This window comes from Macaca nemestrina, chromosome 1 (assembly GCF_043159975.1).
Source record: "Macaca nemestrina isolate mMacNem1 chromosome 1, mMacNem.hap1, whole genome shotgun sequence".
Classification (NCBI taxonomy): Eukaryota; Metazoa; Chordata; class Mammalia; order Primates; family Cercopithecidae; genus Macaca; species Macaca nemestrina.
This window is the reverse complement of record NC_092125.1, coordinates 74,130,678-74,158,067: the sequence shown is the minus strand read 5'-3', so window position 1 is coordinate 74,158,067 and position 27,390 is coordinate 74,130,678. Positions and strand designations below refer to the sequence as shown.

General features: G+C 35.8%; 1 protein-coding gene across 1 annotated transcript in view; it reads left to right on the top strand.

Annotated features, from left to right (window-relative positions):
• Positions 1-27,390, top strand: part of LOC105493520 (usherin) — a 789,359-nt gene that overhangs the window by 421,254 nt on the left and 340,715 nt on the right. Inside the window, exons 35-36 of the mRNA XM_024796490.2 lie at positions 21,766-21,917; positions 27,097-27,259. Of these exons, the coding sequence (XP_024652258.2) occupies positions 21,766-21,917; positions 27,097-27,259 (315 nt within the window). The remainder of the gene's footprint in view (positions 1-21,765; positions 21,918-27,096; positions 27,260-27,390) is intronic.

Genomic DNA, 27,390 nt, shown 5'->3' with positions numbered 1-27,390 from the left:
ATGTTTTTGTCCAGTTTAGTAAATTAAGTTAGTCAGTTATGTTTCACTAAAATAAAACCTCATTATGAAGAATTTATAGTAGTTTTGAGTAGAAATTGCTTTATTCGTTTAGTGGAAATATCTTTAAGATTCACATAACATAGTACCATTGTTTCACAATGATGGAAGCTTACTTGACATTAAATTTCATTCCTCTTTGAGACAAATATCAAGAAGACTTTTAATATCATAGAAACTCTTTTAAGTAACTCATTACTGAAAATTGAAATGGACTCTTTTAGCATAGGCACAAAGAATGAAAGAAAAAAGTTACAGTTTTATTAGTTTGTCTTATGTTTACTATGATATTAATTATTCCAGCCATCTCATTTTAATTAAACTTTTGGCAAATGCACTAGATATATTTGAGGTAATGGAGAGAATTCTAATAATCAGAGTGAGTTATTATCTGTGCTATTGAAGTTATTCCTGTACTATTACAAATTTTCCAAGAAAAAATAAATGGATGCCTATTTGATACTATATTAAGCCATCAACCATCTTGTTATGATTCTTACTCCACAAAGAACTCTAGTTCATAGGTGACAATGAAAATGTTAATGATTTATTTCAATCAGATTGCTGTGAAATGCTATTACATGATTTGCATAGTAGAACACTTCCCTCCATCCCAATTGGTAAATGCAATTGGAACTACAATTGAACTCAGAATCTTCAATTGTTCAGGGAAATATTTTCCACATTTCAAAGCTCTTTGAATGTTTTGTGTATTTGTGTATGTGTTGTATATTTGCAAGCAGTTTTAAAATGTACTCATCAAGCAAGAAGAATTTGGAAGATTTTGGAGATTTGTATTAGCACTTCCATGGTATTCCAAAGTCTTGTGTTTAATCACAGTGGGATTTTTAGAATTTTAATTGTGGTACAATGGTTAGACATTTAAAAGGTAGTTTTATTTTTTAAAAAACTACTCTTTTTTTACTATTTCTCCCCACTTTCCTCCAATTTTTTAGCATTTTGTTTCTCTTGTTGATTGTCTAGAGAGGGATAATCTGATTGTTGGAAAACATCTTGTCTCTCTATCTGTCTTCAAAGTCCCCACGCTTCTCCTCCAATGCCCAAAGAATAAAGTCCAAATTTTTAGTCTGGTATTCAGGTTCCTACCAACTTGTGACTCAACCTGAATACACATTGCCTTGTAACACATTTTCCTTTCTAGCCACGCTGTAATATTTATGGCTTAATGTTGGGTTGTGAAACATGGGTGGAGTCAAATAGTCCTGGAGTAAAAAATTGTTTCTAATGTACAGTGACTGTGTTACCTTGGGAAATTCATTAACTTCCATGCACCCCAGTTTCCTTGATTAGAAAATTGAGATTAACAGGCCGGACGCTGTGACTCATGCCTGTAATCTCAGCGCTTTGGGAGGCTGAGGCGGGCAGATCACGAGGTCAGGAGATCGAGACCATCCTGGCTAACATGGTGAAACCCCATCTGTACTAAAAATACAAAATATTAGCCAGGCGTGGTGGCGGGCGCCTGTAGTCCCAGCTACTGGGGAGGCTAAGGCAGGAGAATGGCGTGAACCTGGGAGGCAGAGCTTGCAGTGAGCCGAGATCGTGTCACTGCACTCCAACCTGGGTGACAGAGCAAGATTCCGTCTCAAAAAAAAAGAAAAGAAAAGAAAACTGAGATTAACAATCCCGTCCATCAGCACCCTGTCTTTACCTGTAGAAATCCAACTCCTTCTTCTAGGCTAACCGTAGGCCTCTTATTCTATGGAGTCATTCTACTGTTCCTTAAGTTTAACGTAAACTTTCCCTCTTCTCTTGACTATGTGACCTGTTTCTATGCCTTCATAATGGAATTTCATTCAGCCTGTGCTTAAAGTTATTTGGGTATATGTCAAACACTCCCACCAGATGATAAGGACCATAAATCATTAATTTCTCTTTCACTCCACAGAGCCTAACACAATGTTCTACTTTTTATTGGTACCCAATAATATTTAATTCATTTAATGTCTCTTGTGGAAATTACCTTTGATCGGTGGCATATATACTCCAAAGCCCTGGCTTTTTAATGATACCAAGAGAGATGATACCATCCGGTGCCTGCAATATATTTGTTCAAAATGCATTCGTTCCTAAAATATATTTTTCTATCTGTGTAGGTTCTGGGCCTGGGTTTCTATTTTGGGAGTGTCGATCTTGCATTTGACCAAACAATTTTTAATTTTCTTTTCTGGATTATACCCAATTCAAAGTTAATGGTACTAGGCCCACGTGGCAATATATGCTACCTAATGGTTGCTTTCTAATTTCTGGATATGCTGCAGAAGACAAATACAATTGGAGAATAAGATAGACTTCATTCTTGTGTAACTAAATAAACCCTTTCAAAAGATTTTAAATGGTATTTCTCAAACTTATCTGATTCTTAGAACCATCTTGGGAGCACCAATTGAAGAAGTAGATTCTAGGCTCCACCACGGGCCTCCTAAATAATCAGAATCTTCCACTGCCTTGGTTATCATCAAAATGCTCCTGGGTATTTAATACATTTTCCAACTGAGACCTCTCACAAAATCCTCCACCTGAATTTGTGTTACATCTTCAACTCAGCATATCCAAGTTGATTTCTCCTCACGGTCTCTGTCTCTCTACTTGCTCTTTCTCCTGTATTCCCTCTCTCATGGATTTGCACCACCCAGCCCTGCCAGCCAGGATACTGAGCAGCAGTCTTCACTTTAATCCTTGTTCATCCCTGACTGCTGTCACCACACAACCCCTCGACTGCACTCACTAGTGAAGGTCATTAATATTGCTTACCCAGATCGCTTCAGGAGCCTCTTCATGCCATGCAAAAAATTTGCATTTGTTCATTCAAAGTATGTATTTTGATGGCCTACTAGGTTCCATCACTCTTATATATACAGTGAATTTCCTTGCTTCTTGATCTCAAGGATGTCAGAGTCCCTTGGGGAAAATATCCATATAAATGAATGCTCACAAGGTAGGGAGGTGTACAAGGTGCCAGGTATACAAAGAAGCAGCTCCTAGTGATGCCCTGTGAGATGTGGACATGTCATCCCTCTGCATCCTCATAAAGATGTGGCAGGACCAGAGATATACATGTGTTTAGTCTGAAACTGGTACTACTTGCCTGGTTTTGCACACTCAGGTTTCAAAATCTTGACTCTGTTAGTCAGTTATGTACCTAAAGGAATGTTTTTTCACTAGGGATTTATAAACATGAACAAAGATTTGTTGAGAAAAATTAAACCCACCTTCTATAGTGAGAACTAGGTATATTTTTATGCATGCCTATATATGACAAAATATGAAAGGTATAAATGGTTCTGACATAAATGTCCAATTCTTGCCAATCAAACAGTTGGTATCCTTTGGCCACCATGTCATACGAAACATTCTCTCCTTTTCGTAACTGATTCTGACTGAAATGATCAGCTCCTACTCGTGAAAGTCTGATGGTAATCCTTAACCAGGGCTTTAAGAAAATATCCTCTCCCTTTGTTATTTCAGTTCTCTTCCTTGTCTCCCAACCTGGTCCTTCTCCACAGTGTCTGTGCTGGGGAGCTTGCAAGTTGGTTCAGTACATACTTCATGAGCCCTGAGAATTTTTCCTAATTTGGTGTCTTTTGTTCAGTAGTGTACCAGCAGCTCCAAGAATAGTGCCTTGGCACATAATAATTGCTCAGTTAAAAATTTGTTGATCACCATTATTAAAGTAAAAAACAGAAAACAACACATTCTGGAAAGGATGTGGAGAAATTGGGACCCTTAAGTACTGTTGGTGGGAATATTAGATGGTGCATCTGCTATGAAAAACAGTATAGAGGTTCCTCAGATAATTAATAATAGAATTATTATATGATGTAGCAATCCCACTTCTTGAAATATATCCAAAAGAATTGGAAACGAGATACATTGCAGCATTATTCACAGTAGCTAAGAGGTGCAAAAATTCAAGTGTCTATGGACAGATAAATGCATAAGAAAAATGTGATATATTTATACAATGGAATATCATTCAGCCTTAAGAAGAAGGAAGTCCTGTCATACGATACAATGTGGATGAAACTTGAGGACATTATGGTAAATGAAATAAGCCACTCACAAAAAGACAAATACTGCATGATTGCACTTATGTGAGTTTATATCTACAGTAGTTGAATGCACAGACACAGAAAGCAGAATTACAGTTACCAAGGGCTGGGTGGAAGGGGAAAATGGAGAGATGCTGTTCAATGGGTTTAGAGCTTCAGTTTTCCAAGACGACAAAGTTCTACAAATCTGTTGCACAACCATGTGTATGTAGATAACATGATCGTACACTTAAAATGGTTAAGATGCCCAATTTTATGTTGTGTTTTCTACCATAATAAAAAAAATGATATAGGGAGGATGTAATAAAATGCCACAAACTTCTAAACTAGAAAAAAAAAAAAAGATTAAGAGCAGTGTTAGTTTAAAACAAACAAATTTGTTGATTAATAATCACTTAGAGATCTATGCATAAAATATGCATTTGTTAAACAAGAGTGAGCTCATACTATTTGCGTTGTTGTGGAGTTTACTTTTCTCACTTCACAATATGGTGCAAACATCTTTCCTTGCAGTTCAGTGGAACGTGACCTCATTCTTTCAAAAGGCGGTATGCAATCCCACTGATGAAACTACAGCTTATAAGACCCATCTTTTTACTGATGGACATTTCTGTGATTTTACTACTACAATGTTACTTGCTATTAATCGCGTCAGTCTGCCAAGTACAGTCTTTAAGTACTGAGTCATTATCACTCGATTCACACCTAAGGCTTTGCTCGTCTTCAAATATGTCCTGCTTAATTCTAGTCCCTTGCTTCACATACCTGCAAAAATGATGGTGTGACACTTCAGCTCTGTGTTTCTCTAATCAGAGTCCTTTGCACCCACGTTCCCTCTGGCAAAGGTGTTCTTTGCAGGCTGCGATTTCAGACATGATTTTAAAACCGCCGAACAGAGCGACTTTTAGGTCCAAGGTTCCTAGGAACCCTTATGTAGGACCTTGATGCTTCCTTTGTAAGACCTTAGCCATCACAGAGAAGTAGCACGAAGGATTACTGTCTAATAAATTTGTGACCTGTATTGTGTAGATTGCAATTGCATAATTAAAGTTATGCTTTTGAGAGCTTCCAAATTCTCATGAGCCATATTCCCTTTTAGAAGCTTAGGCCTTAGAATCCTGAAATATGTTTTTTCTTCACACTTCAAGTCTACCTTGCTAAAACAGCATAGCTATCTGACTATGCCAAACTTATTCGTCATTATCTAGCATAACATTTAAAGTGACATTTTAAACTAATTAGAATATGTGTTTTTTAAAATACTAACTAAAAATATGGAATATAAAATGTTTACCTTTTATTAATAACCATAATTCCTTGTAACTAATCTCTATTTTTACCTAAGTAAATCGACCTAAAATAGTTTCTTTATTAGACTAAGCCGCATGAAGGCAGGAATCATATGTGCCTTTTTCACTGCCCTAGTCCTGGCCCTTGACAGAGTGCCACAGAGTAGAGGGGTGTTATAAAGCTGTCGAATGAATTCATATTGACTGATGATAGGGACAATAACAAAACTGTAATAGTGTTGATGTGAGAAGCATATTCATATGCAATCATACAACATACACAAATGCACACTGTGAGCACATTTTATGATTCTGTTATACAGGTGGGATAATTTCAAAGGCAGCAGAAATGAATCTTCCTCTTGGGCCTGCTGAAGGCTTAAAGCACACACTTAGAGACCCAGTCCTTTTGCTTAAGATTTCATCAGCCTGGTAATCTGTAGATATTCTAATGAAAGACAGCACATAGACTTGTCTTGTTCGCGCTTTGCGTGTCTCAGTATGAAAGGATGTATTTTTACTGTGATCAGGATTTGTTAATAACAACATGGGCATAATTAAGAGAGAAGTATTTAGCTGCGCGTGGCGGCTCACGCCTGTAATCCCAGCAATTTGGGAGGTCGAGGTGGGCAGATCACTTGAGCCCAGGAGTTCGAGACCAGTCTGGGAAACATGATGAAACCCTGTCTCTACCAAAACAAAAAAACAAAAAACAAAGAAAAAATTAGCCATGGTAGTGTGTGCCTGTAGTCCCAGCTACTTGGGAGGCTGGGGCATGAGAATCACTTGAACGTGGGAGTCAGGGGTTGCAGTGAACCACAATTGTGCCACTGCACTTCAGCCTGGGTGACAGAGTGAGACCATGTCTAAAACAAAAAAGAGAGAGAGGGAGAAGCATGAGAGCTGGGCACCCATTAGACATGGTCTAGGATCTTCTTGAGAAGTGAAGGGGACCTGAGAAGCTTATGGAAATATTTTCCTAATTTAGTCTTTCATATTGGTCCATCTTTGTGAGAATTTATATGTGAACATGTATCAAAACGGTGGCAATCATGTCAAAAATAATAGAAACATCTTAGGAGGCTGATTATTTTTGTAGACTTACACGTAGCACCTTGAAGACAATAGAGCATTATTAAAAAAAATTTGGCTCAGTGTTTTGAGCTTTTACATTCTGTCAGTAATGGATGGTAGAGAAATCAATTAACTATAGATCTTTCATATATGCTCTATATATGTTGTCCTTCACATTAAGAGATGATGCTATAGAAATAAATTTTTATAATGTATGCACATGAAGATGTATGTATAAATACAAATTAAATATTCTATACATGCATAGAAAGAAATACTTGATTTCCTGCTAACACTAATAACATTAGTAATAATAATAACAGCTATAATTTATAAGAATTTGCCAGGTACTTTAATTCCCATAACTAGCCCATGAAATAGGTATTGTTATTTCACAAATGTGGAAACTTAGATTTATAAGTATTAAACAATTTAATTACTCAAAATCAAGACAGCTGATTAAGCAGAAAGGTTGTACAAATCAAAGCAAGGTGTGAATGACAAAACTTCATGGTTTTCTTCACTATACTACCTGCTTCTACTTTTTGTAGAAAGGCTTATAATGTAGAATTTAATCTAGCCATATGAAAACAAAATTTTGTTACTTTTACCTGTTCAATGTCCTGTTCTTAGTGCCAATATTTAAAATTCATAAGATCCGTGTTCCGGTTTTTCTCTGGTTTTAGAGAGATAACTGTTTGGTATTTTGTTTGATTTTCTTACTTTTTATTTTGAAATAACTTTATTTTTAAATGGTCAAAACGTGATTCTATTTTCTTTCCTAGAAATGTTCACTTTTAATAGGTGAAATGGATTATGGAACTCAGCGAATCACTTAGGAAAACTGCTTGACAGTTTTGAGCAAACCTTGTGTAACTTTTATGAAACACCTCCAGTCAGTTTGTCAGGTAGAATTTCCCAAGCACAGTCTTTTTTAGATTCCGTTGATTCCATTTTTAGGAGAGCATAACAGTAATAAGGCATTATCCCACAATGTGAAAGCTCTTCTCTCTTTTCCTTTTTTAATTGAAGGATCAAGTATTCACACAGGGAGATATCTGCCACATTCAATCAACTTCTGGACCTTGGGGGAAGCCCTCAGTTGATACTTCTATTGCCATGCTGCACTGGAAAAGACAAACAAATATGTTTGGAGCATCTATATTCACTATGCATGTTATTTTTATGACACACTAAAGCATTGTTGTTTAATTCTTACAGTAAACAGAATTCTACAGTGTAAATAGAGTTACCTTGTATTAAATTTACTTTGTATTATACTTGCATTGAATTTCCTTGGTTATATATGACAACCTATTGAGCACCTTTGGAAATACAATTTGACATAACATGATGAAGAGGCACAAAGATATATATCCCAGTGGATATGCTTTATGGACAATTATCATCCAGCTTCCTTGTGAAAATTAAACACCTTAAAAATCCTATCATTATGGAAACAGAAAGGTGATAAACTTGAAATTCCTTCTGTTGTACAGCCAATGGGAATTAAGTATCCATTTTGTGGCTCATCCATTGAAGAGCTGAATGTCTAGAACTAGATTAAATTAAACGGAATTAAGCCAGAACCTGACCCCCTTTGCCACATGGCATGTTACAGTTTTATTTTGCTTCAGCTGTCTTACTGATTATTAGTACCAGAGAATAAGCAAGAAAAAGCCTGAAAAAATACAATGTGGTACAATATAATAGAACAAATGATATTTTTTATGCTGAATATTTCTCTTTTGCTTTTCTAGATTCACTCTCCTTTTCCACTCTGTCCCATGCCCTGCAAGGCTGACCCTTTCCTCACAGTGGCAGTGGGCTTCGTCTCTCTCTGGCTTCCTGTTGGTTTGTCCATGGGCAGCAAGAGCAAAAGATGAGAGGGTGAGAGGAGCGTGGAGTCTCAGAACTTATTCCCTTTGGCTGTCTTTCTGCATGGCTCTGGATTCCAGGGCTGCATTCCTCTAGTAAAGGCTACAGTTCCTATTCAAAGGCGCTTTCCTATAGCATCAGGTTTCTTCAGGTTCCTGAATTTGTTCTCACCTTTTCCCCTACAAACGTAAAGATGTTTACTGACTCCGAGCCAACTAGTTAGAATGGTCTAGCAATCCTAGCTAGTACTAGCTGGGGATGCTTTATTATCACTGTTTGCTTTCCCTTAACCCTGTCCGCATCTTTGTAAATAGGAGTTCCACTAAAATCTCTTCCATTGCCATTTGAGTGTCATTGGTTTCCAGTTGAAACCCTGACTGATTCCTAAATTTTACTTAATCCACATTTAACACAGAGAGGTGTTTTGTGTGTGTGTGTGTGTTTTGATGGGAGGTAGTGTGTGAAGATACATTTAAAATGACTTTCTTCATGCTAAGAGTGGCAAGAATAAATAAGTGAATAAAATTTCCATTTTCTTAAACTTTGTTTCAATACAATAGACATTTTAAAGGCCAATAAGGAGAGCCAGGTTCTAGTGGCAGCTTGCTGACCTAATAAACCCATCATATTTAATTTTTGCAAATAATAATCAACTTATTAATATATCTTTGAAAACTTTTCTCTTATTGTTATAAAATATTTGTTTGTTATCATTAGTGAAATAATGACTTATGACATCTTCCTCTTGATGAAGTAGCTCTGAGTGCCAAGTTTAGCTTAAAGGTCAGTTTCAGCTGGGAGCGGTGACTCAAGCCTGTAATTCCAGCACTTTGGGAAGCTGAGGTGGGTGTAACACCTGAGGTCAGGAGTTCAAGACCAGCCTGGCCAACATGGCAAAACCCCGCCTCTACTAAAAATACAAAATTATCTGGGCATGGTGACAGGTGCCTGTAATCCCAGCTACTCAAGAGGCTAAGACAGAAGAATCACTTGAACATGGGAGGTGGAGGTTCCAGTGAGCCGAGATTGCACCATTGTACTCCAGTCTAGGCAACAAGAGCAAAACTCCATCTCAAAAAATAAATAAATAAATAAATAAATAAATAAATAAATAAATAAAATAAAAATCAAGGTTAGTTTCTCAGATAAGCCCCATTATGTAACTTACCCAGACTAGGTTAGCATCCACCTCTCCCTTCCTTATCCCATATTTTCCTTCTATCCATCTGGTTTTCAAAAAGTAAACTTTACATCCACATAATACATCTAAAGTCTAGTCTGTTCTTTCATTTAGATTGAAAGTTTTGTGAAGGAAGTAACCATGACTGTTCTGACAACTTCTGTATTACCAGCATGCAACACAATGCCTGGCTCACAGTAGCTACCCCATAATTACTGATGAGCCAGATGATGATCAGAAACCAAATCTAAATCCAGCAGACTTACAAAAATTATTTTACAGTATGTAGTAAACACTTGTTTCTTTGCACTTTCTGGACTTAATTGGAAAGTAATGAATTTTAAGTGAAAAGATAGCACACAGATATAAGAAACTATTGGCTAATGACAGATAGTGTACCAGGGAGGAATACAGACCTGCCTAAGCTTATTTTTGAGAGATATTAGTTTAGTTTTTACAAGAGAAGTGCAGCACATGACATAGGTCAGAACTGGAGGAGATAGTCTAAGGTGAGCTTCCCATAACAAGTAAGACTTTAACTCATACTACAAGCAAGGGACAGCTCTATGTGTGGCCGTTCTATGTGCACAGTGCTTATTACTACTAAAGCACATTCACATATGCTCACTTGTTCGATTCTCAGATCAACTGTCAGACCACCAGGGCAAGGAATATTATCCCATTTTGTTGGTCAGGAAATAAAAGCTTAGTGAGTTTTTGCTATCTAACCAAGTTTTAAAGGTATGTGATCATGATAGAAGTACTGAAGTGGATGGAGGAAGAGCCCTGAAAAAGAAGGCAATTGGCTTGGAAGCTTTTGACTTTGTTTTGAAATAGTGCCCAGAACAGGGGAGGCACTCAATAACTAACTTGCTGATTGAATGAATAATTACTTACTTAAAAGTATATGCACAAAATTGATTCAAAATAATTGGTCGTATAATTTATCCTGTTCTGCAACTTGCTTTTTTTCTCTAATTCATATGGAATAAACATCCTTTTATGTCAATAGGTGTAGTGCTCCTTCATTTTTCCTCAAGGCTTAATAAAATGCCGTTGAATGAAACCACAACATTTATGGAGGCTATCTGGTAAATGATTAGCATCCATTCCTCGGTACAACCACATCTCATTAATGCCAGCTAACCATTAATTATAAAAGATGTTGGCAATAAGGTTTGGTGCTTGGACTAGTAGATAGTCCTCAAATGGATTCCCATTAATGTGGATTTGGTATAGTCCTTGAGTGAGTGTTACAAGGAGTGTTTAGCCAATAGTTACATCCTGAGGAGTCCCCAAAGTTAGAGGAGAGGACCCTGAAATAGCTGTTAAGCCTCCTGTTCTAAAACAAAATCACATAACAGGGTTTAATGTCAAAGAATGAAAAGGAAAAGAAAACTGATGGACCTATTTTAATATCAGACAAAGAATGCTTTACAGTGAGCAGTATTATTAGATATAAAAAGGTAGTTTCATAATAATAAAGGAGTTACTAAAATTAACATTTACTTTTATCAAAATTTACTATAAATACCCACAAAGATAAGTAGTAAGATAGATGATATTTAGAACACATGTAACCATCAGAAAACTGTATCCAGAATATATAAAATATTCCTACACATCTATAATAAACTGGAGTTAGCATCTGAAAAGTCATTTCACAAAAGAAGAAAAATAAAATGTCTGATAAACATAAGAAAATGGACCAACCTCTGTAATAATCCAAAAGTAAAAGATAATACCAAAACAAGATATCATTTTTTACATCTAATACTGCCAAAAATGTCAAAGTCTGACAATAAGGTCTTTTTGAGGATATAGAACAATGAGAACTCACATGGACTCACATGTACACTAGAATTGACACACTTTCAAAAAGAGATGAGCACTGTCTAGTAAAACTGAACATATTTCAACAATTTCTCTCCAGGACATTTGTCCTAGAAAACTTGTATACATGTGCTTCAGGACACATGTACAAAAATATGTATAATTACACTGATGTCATAGCTAAAATATAGAAACATTCTAAATATCTATCAAGAGTAGAATAAATAAATAACATTTGCCCTACAGGAATACTACACATAACTAAAAATGAGTGAAGTATGGCTACTCTTAAAAACATGTATAGAACTCATGAATATTATGTTACACAAAGCAGGATGCAAAAATTATACATACAACATAACTCTATTAATGTAAGTTAGAAAACCATGAGAAACTTGCTTATGTTAAGGGATGCATTTCTCAGTAGAAAAGCAAGGATGTGGTTCTTCAAAAGTCCTCATAGTTATCTGTGAGGAAGGGAAAGGGCTCCAATTATAGACAGGAGATTTCTGGGGTCCTTGCAACATTCTATGTTTTCAACGTGAGTAATGGTTACATGGCCTTTGGCTTTTAAATTTGTCATTAAAATGGAATTGATATTATATATACTTTTATATGTTATATTTTATTACATGATTTTTAAAATGTAGAAAAAATAGGTATATGGAAGCTGTAAGGTTGTATGCACTGTGGAGTCTGAATGCTTCAGTGCCGACACATAGCTCTACCACTTCCTGGCTGTATTAACACTGGCCAAGTTACCAAACCTCTCTAAAACCTTTTTTTGTCATCTATTTTTTCTCATCTGAAATAAAAACCATTCCACTATCAAGAGTTTTTCCTGAAGATTAAATGGTACTTGATTAAAACACTCAATCCAGTTGTTATTGCTTTAGCATGAACTTCTTTGGACTTTAAAGTGTTTGTGTCTTCTTACCTGGCATGCTCCCCTGCACAAGAGTATTTTTTAATTTAAATATTTTATTTTGAGATAATTATAGATTCACAAGCAATTATAAGAAAGAGATTACATGTATCTTTAATTCAGTTTCTCTCAATGACAACATCTTCTGAAACTATAATACAATATCACAACTAAGATTTTGACACTGATACAATCAAGTACAGAACAATTCCATCACAAGACATAGTTTTTTCTTATCCTCAGACTGAAAAACAATTCCCTTTTTAACCAGGAACAGAAGGGTAAGTTAGTTTTTTGGAAGTAGGCTTTTATGAGATTGTTAACTTCATTGTTCATGTTTGATAAAGGAACACTCTTTTCTGAATAGTGACATTATCATACCATATCGCAATCTAACACATTCCATCCCTAAGTGTCAAAGTTTTTTTTTTTTAATTAAAAAGAAAGTATATATAACTGCTGAAGATGTTTGTCTTGCCACAGACTACTGCTGAAATGCATCATTCCCACATCCCTGCCTCATTCACGACTACTTCCTATACATTCAGGAGAAGATGACTTTAATAATTATTTTTCCTGTTTGATGTTTTTGACCATCTCACTGTTACTACCTCCATGGTCTTCCCTACTCCAGTCTATTTTATATGTGATTCTAGATTAATTTTTCTGTATATGACTTTATCTTGTTGCTAGTCAGTTCATAAAAACACTGATAGTCTCCTGTGTATCATAAAATTCCAACTCCTTGTAGTGTCATTCAAGGCCCCAAACTCCCTTTGAAGTTTTGTTTTCTATTAGGCTTTATCCAGTGATATGGTTTGGCTCTGTATCCCCACCCAAATCTCACCTTGAATTGTAAAAATCCACACTTGTCATGGGAGGGACCCCGTGGGAGATAATTGAACTATGGGGGCATGTTTTTCCTATGTTGTTCTCATGATAGTGAATAAATCTCATGAGATCTGATGGTTTTATAAAGGGGAGTTCCCTGCACAAGCTTTCTTACCTGCTGCTGTGTAAGACATGCCTTTGCTCCTCCTTCACCTTCTGCCATGATTATGAGGCCTCCCTAGCCATGTGGAACTGGAGAGCCCATTAAATCTCTTTCCTTTATGAATTACCCAGTCTCAGGTATGTCTTTATTATCAGCATGAGAATGGAATAATACATCCAGCTACAGGAATAACAGCAAATTATTAATCTATTTGGGATACATTTACTAAACCTTGCACTTTCTTACTTCTCGGCAATGGCAAATGTCATTTTCCTCACCAGAAGCATCGTCTTGAAACATAGGTTTTTCACATACTACCTTTCAGGGGAGTCACATTAGCTTCATCACATGACTTATTGAATACTCCGCTTCCGTATATGGAAGACTTGACTGCTCTAAAAAGCCTATAGCACTTCTTTAGCCAGAGAGATTATTCCCTGCTAGAGGGTCGTGTACATACTGTCTACTATTTAACCATGTCATTTGTTTGGCATAAAGTCATTGTGGTGCTTATGATGCTTGTTTAACTCTTGAATTGTTATTTAATTATACCTATATTTAACTCTTTTCTTACTTCCATAAAGGTAGATATTATTCTTATTCTTTCTGTTCTTACTTCCCAAAACACCAAGTATAGTACTTTACGCTTGATTGACTTTCAATATACTTATATTAATCTTTTTATTAGGCTAATCTTGATTGCTTTTAGAGGCAGAGCATATTCATTGGTTCTTAATTCAAGTGAAATTCCTAAAAATTTTAGAAGAGGAAATTAGACCAGAAACATGTAACAAGAGTAGTGACAAGAGTGGAGTGAGATTGCCAGTTTCCACAACTGAATTTATTTTTTATAACCCTGAAAAATGGGTTTGCCCCTCTAAGAATCCATTCCCTGCTCTTTATGACAATGACAACAATTCTTATTTTTTGGAGTTGTCAATGTTGAAGAAAATAATCCATAAAAGTGTGTACCCTATTGTCTGACTCAAAGTAAGTCATCAGAGCATTTTAATTTTCTTTTTTAAGAAAGGGTCTCACTTTGTCCCCTAGGCTGCAGTGTAGTGGTGTGATCACAGCTCACTGCAACCTCGACCTCTGTAACCTCGCCCAAGTGATTCTGCCACCTCAGCCTCTCAAGTAGCCAGGACCACAGGCACATTTCATCATGCCCAACTAAGTTTTTGCTTTTTTTGCAGAGACAAGGTTTTGCCACATTGCCCAGGCTGGTCTCAAACTCCTAGACTCAAGCCATTCACTTCCCTTTGCCTCTCAAAATGCTGGGATTATAGGCATGAGCCACCATGCTGGGCCCAGAACATATTTTAAATTACTTTAAATTATTTTGGCCCGGCATGGTGGCTCATGCCTGTAATCCCAACACTTTGGGAGGCTGAGGAGGGTGGATCAAAAGGTCAGGAGTTCAAGACTAGCCTGACCAACACAGTGAAATCCCGTCTCTACTAAAAATACAAAAATTAGCTGGGCATGGTGGCAGACACCTGTAATCACAGCTATCTAGGAGGCTGAGGCAGGAGAATTGCTTGATTCACCTCCCTGGGAGGCGAAGGTTGCAGTGAGCCGAGATCACACCACTGTACTCCAGCATGGGCTACAGAGCTAGACTCCATCTCCAAAAAAATTAAAATTAATTAATTTAAAAAATTATTTCAAGTATTCTATAATTTTGAAAATACTTACATGGCATTTCAAGGACTCAAAATTTTACATTCGCCAGAGCTATTCAAAAGTCAAAATTTTCTTTAAAATAAATGAAAACAGGGGTACAACATACCAAAATCTCTGGGATGTAGCAAAGACAGTATTCAGAGGAAAGTTTATAGTGCTAAATAGTTACCTCAACAAGTTAGAAAGATCTAAAATTAACAAACTAACATCTCACCTAAAGGTACTAGCAAAACAAGAACAAACTAAACTTGAAGCTAACACAGATTTTTTTTATTATTATTACTGATTCAATTTTCAAACTTGACGTTGGTCTGTAAAGCGTTTTAGTTTCTTCCTGATTCACTCTTTGGAAGTTGCTTGTTTCTAAGAATTTTCTCTAGATTTTCTAGTTTGTGTGGATAGATGTGTTTATAATACTGTCTGAGGATGGTTTTGTTGTTGTTGTTGTTGTTGTTGTTGCTGTTGTTTTTGGTAGAAACCCCCCCCCCTACCAAAAAAGAAAAGAAACCTGGACCAGGTAGATTCACACCCAAATTTCACCAGATGTACAAGGAAGAGTTGGTAATGATTCTCCTAAAACTATTCCAAAATATCAAGAAGGAAGGACTCTTTCTTAACACATTCTATGAGGCCAGCATCTCCCTGATAGCAAAACTTGTCAAAGACACAACTGAAAAAGGAAACTATAGGCCAATATCCCTGATAAACATAGACACAAAAATCCCCAACAAAGTACTAGCAAACCAAATTCAATAGCACAACAAAAAAGTTAAGTCAACACAATAAAGTAGGCTTCATTCCTAGGATGCCAAGTTTGGCTAAACATATACAAATCAATAAATGTGATTCATAAATCTCCTTGAGTTGGAAATATATTTAAAAATGTGATTGATCACATAAATAGAACTGAAAGCAAAAGCACATGATCATCTCAATAGATACAGAAAAAAACTTTCAATAAAATCCAATATACCTTCATGATAAAAGCCCTCAATAAAGTAGGCATCAAAGGAACATACCTCAAAATAATAAGAGCTATCTATGACAAACCCACAGCCAACATCATACAGAGAAGGTAGAAGCTGGAAGTATTCCATTTGAGAATATGAACAAGATAAGAATGCCCACTCTCACCACTTTTACTCCACATAGTTCTGGAAGTCCTTGCCAGAGCAATCAGGCACAAGAAAGAAATAAAATAAATACAAGTAGGAAAAGAAGAAGTCAAACTATCTTTCTTCGCTGATGTGATTTTATGCCTAGAAACCCAAAAGATTCCACCAGAAAGTTCCTAGAACTGACAAACAACATCAGTAAAGTTTTAGAATACAAAATAAATGTGCAAAAATGAGTAGCATTTCTATACACCAATAATGTTCAAACTGAGAGCCAAATCAAGAAGGCAATCTAATTTACAATAGCCACAAAACAGTAAATACCTAGGAATACATCCATCCAAGGAGGTGAAAGATGTCTACAAGACAAACTACAAAACACTGGTAAAATAAATCGTGTATGGCACAAATAGAAAAATGTTCCATGCTCATGTAGTAGAAGAATCAATATCACTGAAATGGCCATAGTGCCCAAAACAATTTACAGATTCAATGCTATTTTTATCAAACTACCAATATAATTTTTCACAGAATTAGAAAAAAGCTATTCTAAAATTCATATGGAACCAAAAAAGAGCCTGAATAGCCAAAGCAATTCTAAGCAAAAAGAACAAAGCTGGAGGCATCACATTACTCAACTTCAAACTATACTATAAGGCTATAGTAACCAAAACAACATGATACTGGTACAAAAACGGAACACGTAGACCAGTGGAACAGAAAAGAGAATCTAGAAATACAGCTGTGCATCTACAGCCATCTGATCATTTACAAAGTCAACAAAAATAATCAATGGAGAAAGGACTCCCTATTTTTAAAATGGTGCTGGGGTAGCTTGCTAGCCTTATGCAGAGGAATGAAACCAGACCCCTACTTTTCACCATATGCAAAAATTAACTCAAGATGGATTAAAGATTTAAAGTAAGAGCTCATATTATAAGAATCCTAGAGGAAAACCTAGGAAACACCATTCTGTATGTCATCCTCGGGAAAGAACTTATGACCAAGTCCTCAAAAGCAATTGCAGCAAAAACAAAAATTGACAAGTGGAACCTAATTAAACTAAAGAGCTTCAGCACAGCAAAACAAACTATCAACAGAGTAAGCAGACAACTTACAGAGTGGGAGAAAATATTCACAAACCACCCATTTGACAAAGGTCAAATAGCCAAAATCTATAAGAAACTCAAATCAGCAAGTAAAAAACAACCCATTAAAAAGTGGGTAAAAGACATGAACAGACACTTCTCAAAAGAAGGCAGACAAACAGCTAACAAACATGTTCAACATCACTAATCATCAGAGAGTTGCATATCAAAACCACAATGAGTACCATCTAACACCAGTCAGAATGGCTACTATTAAAAAGTCAAAAAACAACAGATGCTGGCAAGGCTGCAGAGAAAGGGGTTGAATGCTTGTATACTGTTGGTGGGAATGTAAATTAGTTCAGCCACTGTGGAAAGCAGTTGAAGGTTTTTCAAATAACTTAAAACAGAACCACCATTTGACCCAGCAACCCCATTACTGGGTATACACCCAAAGGAAGACAAAGTATTCTGCCAAAAGAAACATGCACTGGTGTGTTCATCACAGTACTATTTGCAATAGCAAAGACATGGAATCAACCTAGGTGCCCATCAACAGTGGGTTGAATAAAAAAATATGGTACATATACACTACGAAATACTACATAACCACAAAAAGAACATCCTGAAATCATGTCCTTTGCAGCAACATCTATGAAGCTGGAGGATTTTATACTAAGCAAATTAATACAAGAGCAAAACAAACAAATATTGCATATTCTCCTTTATAAGGGAGAGCTAAACATTGGGTACTCATGGACATAAAGATGGCAACAGTAGACCCTGAGGGTTAATGGCAGGGAATGGGGAGTAAGGGTTGAAAAACTAACTGTTGAGTACTATGCTCACTATCTGGGTGGTGGGATCATTCGTATCCCAAACCTCAGCATCACACAGTATACCCATGTAAGAAACCTGCACACAAACCTCCTGAATCTAAAATAAAAGTTGAAAAAAAAAAAAAAGCTATTGGTACATATCCTGTATTCTAGTTAAAGTAAAAAGCATCTTCTTAGGCTTCAGTTTAAAGTGTCCACTACATTGTATTTGTTAGTTTTTGTTACTCTGTTTTAAGAATCTGAGGTCAATGAAATTAAAATTGTCATGTCAATAGGTGTTTTAGACTGATTGGCTTACTAAAAGTGTGTTTTAAAACTGAATCATACAATGTTTTATATTTTATTGATTCTGTTTATATTGAAATCAGCTTAATATGATGTGTGTGTGTGTGTGTGTGTGTGTGTGTGTGTATCAGTATAATATTAGTCCTACAATGTGATTCTACAATTGATACTTCAGCCCTTCCTCCATATGCTGTCAAATACTGTTTACCTACAGGATGCCAGGTAACTCTGTGTGTGTGTGTGTGTGTGTGTGTGTGTGTGTGTGTGTGTGTGTGTGCGTGTGTTTGTCTGTGATCTCACCCATGTTAAAGTTAGACTTCATTCTCATCCACCTCTCAGTTAGATACATCGTGGATACTAAAAAGTTTTTGAGCAGTTGAATTAACTGTCACAAATCTCACTTAATTTCATTCTCAGCTTATTTGTCATGTATTCATTTTAGTCTAAGCCCTTCTTTCAATAACGGTCTGCTCTTTGTATATCCATAGTGCCAGATGTCAAGGTTATCTAGCTTCTCAACATAGATTGCTAAGGGTTGACTTGCTAGAGTCCGATAGACAAAAAAAAAAAAAAAAGAAGAAGAAGAAGAAGTAACTTTGGAGAGACTGTCACTGAGAGAGGATGTAGAAGAACTCAAACAATGACACAAGAATTGGTAAGGTGCAGTCACTGAGTGATGTTTAGGGTAGAAGCTGGGTAAGAACCCTGTATATCTCATCAATCACTAAGGCATTATAGAGTTAGAGAATGTAGTATTTGATGTCCATAATCAAACTTTGAGTCTTCACAAAATGATTCAGTTATATTCATTATATTCTCTGTGAGAAGACAGGTAAGTGTGTAGTACTTACTAGAAAGATTTCCTTCAAAAATGGTTAAGATTTTTAGAGTTCATGCTTAAGGAGATGAGACTTAGTTATAATGAAAATTAACTTCTATAAAATATCTCATTTCCCAATATGTCAGATAAATGAGATATTATGCACATAATCCTAACATAAAAGACATTCTCTGTTCCCCAATTATGTAAGAAAAGGGAACTATTGATTTAGGTACTTTCTATCTCAGTTGAAAAGCAGGTCAAATAGATAGTATTTCTAGGGTCTTATGGTTTCTTTAAGAGCTTCTGCGACACACTATTTGTACATAAGATTTTTTGGGGGGTTAACTGACTGCTTCACAGAGAGTCTGGCACATAAGAATTTTTTTGTCATTGTTATTACCTGATTATATGTTTTTTTCCCTTTAAATTTTCTATGTATTATAGGTAGGTGGTTTTTTCACTATGTGTCTTTCACTTCTCAGCTTTAATTCATTTGTGTCTTTGTGTGTCAAGTATTGAATAGAATTAAATCAAATACTTTCTATAGGTATTCATAAAGTTCCCATAGATGGTCACACCAGAAATAAAGGAAAACAGACACTGGCAGCCAATCTTTTTCTGTGTGAGGAGCTATAAGTGGTACCTGATAGTAAAATACTCTTTTCAAAAAATTTGGAAATAAGGGAAATGGACTTATCAGAATGATAAACTGTACAAGGTTATCTTCTTAAAGGAAAATGAGTTACAGCAGTAGCTTTTTAAAAGTATTAACTCATTTAAATAAAAAATGCTTTAATCCTAAGAGAACGTATTGACCCACGTCTGATTAGTATAAGAGAAAACATTTCAGATATTTAAAACAGAGGATATTTTATACAAGTAGGTTGCTCTCAAGGTGTTGTAAAGACGGGCTGGAAGAACAAAAGGGAAAGGTGGCAGGTACTGGAAGGAAAAAAAGGATGATTGATGAGAGCTGCTGCTTATTGCTACACTTACCGATTTGACATTTGAACCATTATAGGACACTGCCCCAACCAGAGCTGAAATGCCAAAAACATTCCACTACTGAAGAGGCAGAAAGTGCAGAAGAGAGGCTTCTTCTGTCTAGAATGCTTGAGGCTGCAGGTGCTTTGTCCCCTGCTGACACAGCAGCTGTCAGCAAAGGCCTCAGCTCTTGGAGCTAGAAGCTGGTCGTTTTCTTTCTTCCTGCTTCTGTCCTCCTCGCAGTGCCTCCCACTGGCAAAACCTAATAGAAGGCCAACAAGCAAGAGTTGGAAATGTAGTTTGTAGTTTGTAAATTCAGCCGTACAGAACAGGCTATGGAAGCATGGATGTGTGGCTGGAGTGGACATCAGACGAATCACCTTCTTAGCTACTCGGCATTCACATACCCCCTTGTACTTTCCACCACCTTTCATTACCAATAACAATCACTCTGTGCTTCCATCGAACATGATACTACAATGCTTTGTACAAATGATGGTGCTCTCACCTCCCTCATCATATTCTTATCTGGGTGCTGTTAATTCCCCTTTTAGTTCAGACACAACCCAGCTGGATATTCTCCAACTTAAAAAAACTAAACTATAAATTAATACCCACTAACCCTATTTACATAAATCAATGGGGAAAGGAGGAAGGAAAATTGGTTACGATATACAAACTTCTGTGTAATAATCAGAAATAAAACATGACAGCATTTATAATTCTTGTTTCTATAATTAGTTGTGAGGTCATAGCTGATATTTACAACTTCTTCTCCTTGCCCTCAGCTCGTAGTTCATCTGTCTGGAGTTCTTTTATTTTTATTTTTTGTAGAGGTAGAGTCTCACTACATTGCCCAGTCTGGTCTTGAACTTTGGGGCTCAAGTTGTCCTTCTGCTTTGGCCTCCCAAAGTGCTGGGATTACAGGTATGAGTCATCGCACCTGACTTGTTTGGAATTTTTTACCTAGTGAGGTCACTGGATCTTCATTACTAAGGAGGTCTATGTCCTTCATGTTCTATCTTGATTGGGTTGCTGCAGATTTTCAATGCTTATATGATTGGACCAGGTCATATAAAGAGATGCCCTTTTGAATGTCCTGACTGACAGACAACATGCAGTAGAAAGTCAGTTTCTCCTCCAAAATGATACCTTTTCTTTTTGCCTGTTATAGGGATGCTATGAAGAGAGGGTTAAAAAGAAGCCAATGCGTACCAGGTGCTTAGAACAGTGCCTGATACATCATGAGTCATTAACAAATAAGGTCGATTTACTTCTGGGGCATATCTATTAAGAATATATTTTTTAGAAAGCAATACAAATTATAAGTATGCTTTACTTATTAATTTTTGATCTGGAACACACATGGCAACTGCTAACAGGATGCAACAGAAAGATTCTCATGCTGGAACTGGTAGGTTTTATTTCTGTCTCTGTATTAATTAGCTTTACAATTTGATATTCAAGGGTAACATCTATTTTATCCTTTGGTAAGAGACAGAGTCTAGACAAGGAGAAATACCAGAGTCTGTGATTTAATGATTCCATGAAACCAGAAATCACATCAAGAGTGCTTGCTTTCTTAAGATCTTCTTTGCTATTGTCTAGTAGTCATACTGAAAGGCAATTATTATCTTCCCAGGTGTTATCATGAGTTATGGATTATATCTAGATGGTGTATTAATCCACAATTCCTCGGAACTCAGCTGTCGTGCTTATGGATTTGCTCCTTGGAGTTTACATTCTTTCAGAGTCCAAGCATGCACAGCCAAAGGTTGTGCTCTGGGCCCGCTGGTGAGTATCTAAATTTACATTCTAGGAATGTGTTAAATGTCAGATGACACTGAATATTAAGGAAGAAGTAAGTGGCAGTGACTCACCCTCTCCACAGCTAGCCTTTCAAGCAGGATGGGAGATTTTTCTTTTTATAAAAGTTCATTTAAGAGTTACTAAGATTTTATATTCGACATAAATTTCAAGACTGAACATAGGTCTAGTGAAGGGCAGAGTCTACATTTTATTGAAAGAAAGATAAGTTGGCTAGTGTAGTAGGCAAACATGAAATTTTTCCTAATTTAGTGACATATTGAAGGTGGATTTTTTTTCTTTCTAATCATGGGCTCAACATCTAAGTAAATTTAAGGTTAAAAAATGAAAATAATTGAAAGTCTGTAAGTGCCACAATATGGCAACACTGCTCCCCAACAGGTAGTTAATCAATTAATAGGTTGAGTTTACCTCATCTATTAGGATAAAATAGTTTTATGTGATACAGCTTCGTAAGAACGGTATTGAAAATTAAATTAATATCAGCTTTTGATATTCATATTTCAGAAATCTGTATCTGAAATGTATATCTATATTTCATTAGCAGTTAACAGCTTGACAAGATTATACTTTCTATTCCTAATATAATTTTTAAAACCCAATTAATAGCACATAATTATCATAAACTAGCAGGACATTCTTTAGTTTCAAAACATCACATTACACTTTTGTGCATTTTTCTTGATTAATTAGATTTTGCTTCTTTAGATGGAAAATGCTCATTAGTCTTAGATATTTTTTGGCAATGTTTGCTAATGCCCTATCATTTTAATGCATGCTGTCTTCACTGAAGAGTATATTATATAAATATTACCTCGGAAAACAGCTCTATGTTTTAATTTATGCTTCCTTATTTTTGATCACACCTCTCATTTTGTTTCAGAGATTGGTTGCTTTCCAAGCAGCTAACACCATCCACCGGTGGAGCTGAGCTGTAGTCTTTATTGCCATTAAGCATTTTATAGCCCAGACCCCTCTGATGGATACTTACCCTTAAATGCAGGAATGGCAATAGGCCAGCTTTTCTTCTCCATTCAAAAAAAAAAAAAAAAAAGAAAGAAAAAAGAAAAAAAAAGAAAAAGAAACAAAAGAACACGTCACATGAGATTGAAATTTACACTTTTTCAAAATGTAAGCTGCACATCGTAGTTCTGGTTACAAAATTGGCTCAGCGGTGTCTCCTGATGTTCTGGCAACTTTAAATAAGGGGGACCTGCATTATCGATCTGCATCCTGCACAGATGGTAGCTACGTTAACTTTAAGAAATCAAATGCCACAAAGCTTTGACGGGAAGGGGGGAAATAGAATTGGGTTGTAAAACCTAGTCTGCCACGGCTTCGTATATTCCAGACTCAATCTTGACTTACAGCACAGAGTTATTTTCTCCCTTGGTACTTTCTTTATCCTGTACTCAGTATGCAAACGCTTTTCCCTAGTCAATGATCCATCTCTAATCACTGGGATTGAACAACAATGTCTTTATTTAGAACAAGTCAACTATATGTTACCCAGAAGTTAAAGCCCATGGTCTTCAACCGGTTTGCAAAATATTTTTGTCCCCATCACATTATATGTAAACCCTTAAGTGATTCCATATCTGAGTATTTAAATAGCCCTGGATAGCTAGCACAAATCACAAAGGATATTACAGATTCAGCTTATTTTTGTTGATGATTCTATTTAATGTGTGCTTATTGACTTAAGAAATCTATGAATCAATCTTAAAAAGCAGAGTTTTCTATCATTAAACATGGTACTCAACAAAATTCAGTCAAACGTGGCAATGGTGTATGACGGTTTCTTAAGGTATTCATCAAAAGAGAGCCCAATACTCTGACATTTTAAATAAAAAAATTTCATTGAAATAGAAAATTTATCATTTCTGCTTTTAAATATTTTGCTGGCAAAAATCAGAATAAATTTTAAAAGAGTTCATTTTTTTGTTCATCTAACATTTCTTAATGATAATTCTTGTTATTTAGATTATCCATGCATGCAGGGAAATACTATTCAATGTTTTCTATGAGAAATATGCTTCACAGTCCCAAATGTGATATGGTTCATCTTCCAAATTGCAAATTGCTCATATAATAAAAAATATGAATTTGGTGTGGTATTTTTAAAAATAAAAAGACACACAGAAGTTCCATATTCTTACCACTTGAATGTAGTATTAGCTCATTTTTTTTTTCCTAATCTGACCAGTTTGTTAGCTATTATTTATGGTGCAGAAGGAGTTGCCCTGTACCTATCTGGAAAAAACAAAAACAAAGCAAAACAAACAGCAACAACAAAACCCACAATGATTCCCCTGTGGTGTGTTCAGTTCTTACTCATCTAAATAATGTATTTGACTCTTATGGAAATTCCAATATAGAAAACAATTGACAATGCCTCTGAACCAAATTTTTAGATGCTAATGTGTATTGTCAAGTTAAATTCAATGAAATTGGAGTTTTATAAATTTTGAAATAATGTAAAAATTAACAGAATGCAGCAGAAACTTTTTAAATGCTTTCCTTCCTTTCAATTGTATTAGAGGGAAACCCTTCACATTTTGTAATATTCTTTAATAAAATACAATAATGTTTTCCATAAGAAAATCACTTTTCTTTCTTATTCCTCACTTAGTCAATGTTATATAACACTAGTGGAGTCTAAGATTGAGAATTTTATGACCGTGTCTTGTATTGGAACATTCATTAGATTGATTCTCCAGGGACTCTTTTAAGGATGAAGTGAGAAACTATAGGTCATTCCTGTGTGATACGGCTAAAAAGTTGTCTTGGTTCCTTAGTGATGTCATACTTACACAGATAAATAGACCTGGATAAATACACAAGTACAAACACATTGACCCTTTCACATGTTTACATGTTTTTTGTTTGTTTGTTTGTTTGTTTTTTTGCAAAGAAGCAAATAAGTGTGTTATTTCAGATATCTAAATCTTAATGGCAATATATAATAGTCAAGCAAATGCTATAGGGAAAGTCTGCCTTAAATGTGCTTAAACCTCTTAAATCCCGATGCCTCCTTAGAAGATATACTTATTCCACAAAGCCCCAGATTTCTCAACTATTACAAAGACAAATAATGTCTACTTTAAGAGAGTTGGTGTAAAAAATTAAATAAAATATCATTTACACAAATTTCTGGTACATTGCAAGAGTTTTATTAAGAATAACAGTTTATGGTGAGGCGTGGTGGCTCACGCCTCTAATCCCAGCACTTTGGGAGGCCGAAGCGGGAGGATCACAAGGTAAGGAGTTTGAGACTAGCCTGGCCAATGTAGTGAAACCCCATCTCTACTAAAAATACAAAAGTTAGCTGGGTGTGGTGGCGGGCGCCTGTAGTCCCAGCTACTCGGGAGGCTAAGGCGGGAGAATAGCTTGAACCCGGGAGGTGGGGGTTCCAGTGAGCTGCACTCCAGCCTCAGAGACAGAGCAAGACTCACTCCATTTTAAAACAAAAGAATTACAGTGTATTGAAGTGTTTGTATGTTTTTATTGCACACTTGCTCTCAAGTATTTTTTCTATGTCAAGAGAGGTTTCCAAGCCAAAGCCAAGCCAATTTTTACCTTTCCCAGGTGCCTTTTCCTTCATATTCCTTTTATGGCAAGGTAGATAATCAAAAAAGTAAAATGAAAAAGAAAGACCAGGTCAGCAATTTCCAAATTCAATGTATAGTAAAAACTGACGTGTTTATCCAAATACTTAAGAAAATGTTACGAAACATATTTATTTTGAATTAACCAACTATTTGAGGATTATAATATAATTATCTGAAATTGCCCTTAATTCTTCAACTTTTCAAGTCTCATTTTATTTGGAATACTTTAAAATCATTCTATATACAATAATATGAACTACATAGATAGGCATAATAAAACCAACTACATTGTCATAAAATATTAAAATGATGAATTGATATTTTTCTAGCCTAGTTTCTTCATCATTTCTGTACATAACTATTAAACTAAAAACAAAAGAGGAAGCGTTATAGTTCTAAAGAACCCCATAGCTTTTCTCTGATGAAAATAAAACATGTTGTGACCTCATAGTTACTAAAAATTAACACTTTCTTTATTTATTTTCATAATTGATAAAGTGCATTCACCCTAACAAATAAAGGTTTTATAATTGATAATATTTGCCTACCTAAGGATTTCATGTTTGATGACCTTCTTGGGAGGCAAGAGCCTGTACCTTAAGAATGAAGTTGAAATTATCAACACATTTAGTAAATTGTGAAAGGTCAAGTATTTTTGAGTGATGTTTATGAGTTTGTAGTGATTAGTTAACTGAATTTAAGCTAATGATTAAAAGATAGTAAAAAAATTCTGAACTCTTTTCTTCTTTCTTGCCAACTACGTCTTCCTCTGACCGTTTGTTTTACTTATTTAGCTATTGTAATCTTCCTGACCACTGTACCGCTAGGGATTACATTTTATTTCAGAGTCCTTCTCTTGAATAATTCATCTTTTGCTGTTTTCTGCATAGCTTCATTAACACAATCAAGATTTTTTTGTGATTGTGCCTTAGGGATAGAGTCCCTAGGATGCATATATTTCTTAATGTTAGCATGATGCCATTTTTACATAACTAATAGCAACATAGCTCATAAAAATGTTGCATGTATGCATGCATGCTTGTGCACACATGTATGCATGCACGTGTGTGTGTTTGTGTGTGTGTGTGTGAGAGAGAGAGAGAGTCAAGATACTTGATTGGCGTGGCTTTTTGACAGAGGCCAGAAGTCTACCACCTCAGCCAAGGACTTACAAAAACAGACTGCATGCCTTTCTTCTCTTTTGCAATCACATAAAAATTATTTTAAAGCAGTCCTAGAATTGGTCTATGGATATGCACAGCCATAGGCACAATCACAGTGTGAGCAGATCCACATATTCTGGAAATCACAAACAGCTGCCTTGGTCAGGAGCTCAAATTCTAAGCTTTAGCAGCAGGGGGAAGAAAACATGAGGTGTGCTTTGATCCTGCTGACAAAATGAGGTATTCATACAAGATGCTACTGTCAAAATAGTTTACTTCACAGCAAAAAGAGATTCTTTGAAGAAATATGCTCAAAGCGAACCATGTACTTATTTTATTTGCAAACAAAAATAAATCTTTTTATACTCACAGGTGGAAAATCGAACTCTAGAAGCTCCTCCTGAAGGAACAGTAAATGTGTTTGTCAAAACACAGGGATCCCGGAAAGCCCACGTGAGGTGGGAAGCACCTTTTCGCCCTAATGGACGCTTAACATACTCCGTCCTTTTCACTGGGATATTCTATGTTGACCCAGGTAATTTGCTTTTATTTTCTAAACTTCAAATAACATTAGAAAACAACTCACTTTTATTTAGAATCTTTCCTTTTAGCCACAGATGTTGGTTTCTTTATTTTCCTGAAAATAACCTATATGGATGAGCTGCT